A 1,735-nucleotide genomic window follows, 5' to 3' on the forward strand; every position below is an offset into this window, starting at 1 on the left:
AGTTGGAAAATAGTTTTTTTTTTATCAAGTGTCTCTATCACTTCAGTATAAATGTCAAGCTCGAATGTATAGAATTTATTATGAAAAACAGTTCAATGAGAAGATTACAAAAAGACATTTCTGATTTTTTCTTTCTCACTTCCTGTTCTTCAATAACAGGATAGTGTTTGCAATTTTCTAAGTTTCTTTTTCTTATATGGTATCAGAGATATGGCTGATTCCATCAACTCAAATGCCAATCAAAATGCAAATCCAAACTCAAATATTTCTGATCCATCCCAACCAAACAGCCCCTATTTTATTGGTTCCAATGACAGTTCTGGAGTCCTTCTTGTCACTCAAATGCTTGATTCAAGTAACTATCATTCTTGGGCACGTTCAATGAAAAGAGCTCTTCGCATCAAAAACAAACTTGGGTTTGTTGATGGAAGCATTTGTGAACCATCTGAGGCTGATAGTCCATTGATGAATCATTGGCTTCGATGCAATGACATAGTCATCACTTGGCTGCAAAACACCATGTCAGTTGACATTAAGAGCAGCACCCTTTATGCTGAGACTGCTCATCAACTGTGGAAGGAACTTGAGCAACGACTTGCACAGCAGAATGCTCCAAGGATTTATGAAGTAAAGCAAGGTATTGCTACAATAATGCAGAACCAAGACACTGTAAGTATGTATTACTCTAAGTTAAAAACTCTGCTAGATGAATTGATGAACTATGAGTCTATTCCTAACTGCACATGTGGGGGTTTGAAAACAATAGTGGATAACCACGAAAGAGACTGGGTGATGAAGTTTCTTATGGGTTTAAATGACACATACAAAGCCCTTAAGGCTCAAATCCTTCTAATCAAGCCTTTCCCTAGTCTAAATGAAGTGTACTCCATAATACAACAAGAAGAAAAGAGGCGACAGATTTCTGTTGACACTTCAGTTGGTGACTCCATGGCTATGATAGCAACTGCTAGAGATGTAGGAAGGCAAAATATCACATCTCAGAGAAAGTATTATTGCACTTTTTGTAAAATGCCTGGACATTCCTTAGAAAGGTGTTTTAAGGCTAATCCTGAGAAACCAGTGTGCAGCCATTGCAGAATGCCTGGCCATGTTGCAGAAAAATGCTTTAAACTTCATGGTTATCCACCAGGCCACAAGCTCCATGGGAAGGGCAGACCAGCTTTTGCCAATCAAGTCACTACCCTTATGCCACCTGGACATGAGCAAATCAACAACAACCAAGCAACACTCACTCAAGAGCAATATTCACAGCTGATTGCCTTGCTCAAATCACAACCCAGTCATTCTCACACAGCTTCACTTAATCAAGTGCATTCCCTCAGTCATTCTGAATCTGACATGTCAAAAATATCTGGTATCTCACTTGGTCTCTCAGCTTGTAGCATAAACTCACACAACACCTTTGATGCACCTTGGATAATAGACACGGGGGCAACAGACCACATGGTCTGTTCAACCTCCCTTTTCACCACCATCAGAAGTGTTGCCAAATATTCTGTAGCTCTTCCAAATGGTGAAACTGTCAATGTTTCCCATGTTGGAACAGTGAAGATGTCAAAACACTTGACCTTGCATGATGTGCTTTGTGTTCCATCATTTTCTTTTAACCTCATATCTGCAAGGAAACTTAGTCAAAAATCAAGATGTCCTTATTTTTCTACCTGAAAACTGTTTTATTCAGGACCTTTTAACTTGGAAAACGACTGGAATGGGT

At 39.1% G+C, this 1,735-nt stretch overlaps 1 protein-coding gene across 1 annotated transcript; it reads left to right on the plus strand.

Moving 5' to 3' along the window:
* Positions 1-210: 210 nt before the first annotated feature.
* On the plus strand, positions 211-1,061 carry LOC122304648. The gene is made up of 2 exons (XM_043116907.1): positions 211-1,007; positions 1,049-1,061. The coding sequence occupies exons 1-2, from the start codon at positions 211-213 to the stop codon at positions 1,059-1,061; spliced, it is 810 nt and encodes a 269-aa protein (XP_042972841.1).
* The last annotated feature ends 674 nt before the right edge of the window (positions 1,062-1,735 follow it).

The sequence above is a fragment of the Carya illinoinensis genome, chromosome 3 (assembly GCF_018687715.1).
Source record: "Carya illinoinensis cultivar Pawnee chromosome 3, C.illinoinensisPawnee_v1, whole genome shotgun sequence".
NCBI classification, from domain to species: domain Eukaryota; kingdom Viridiplantae; phylum Streptophyta; class Magnoliopsida; order Fagales; family Juglandaceae; genus Carya; species Carya illinoinensis.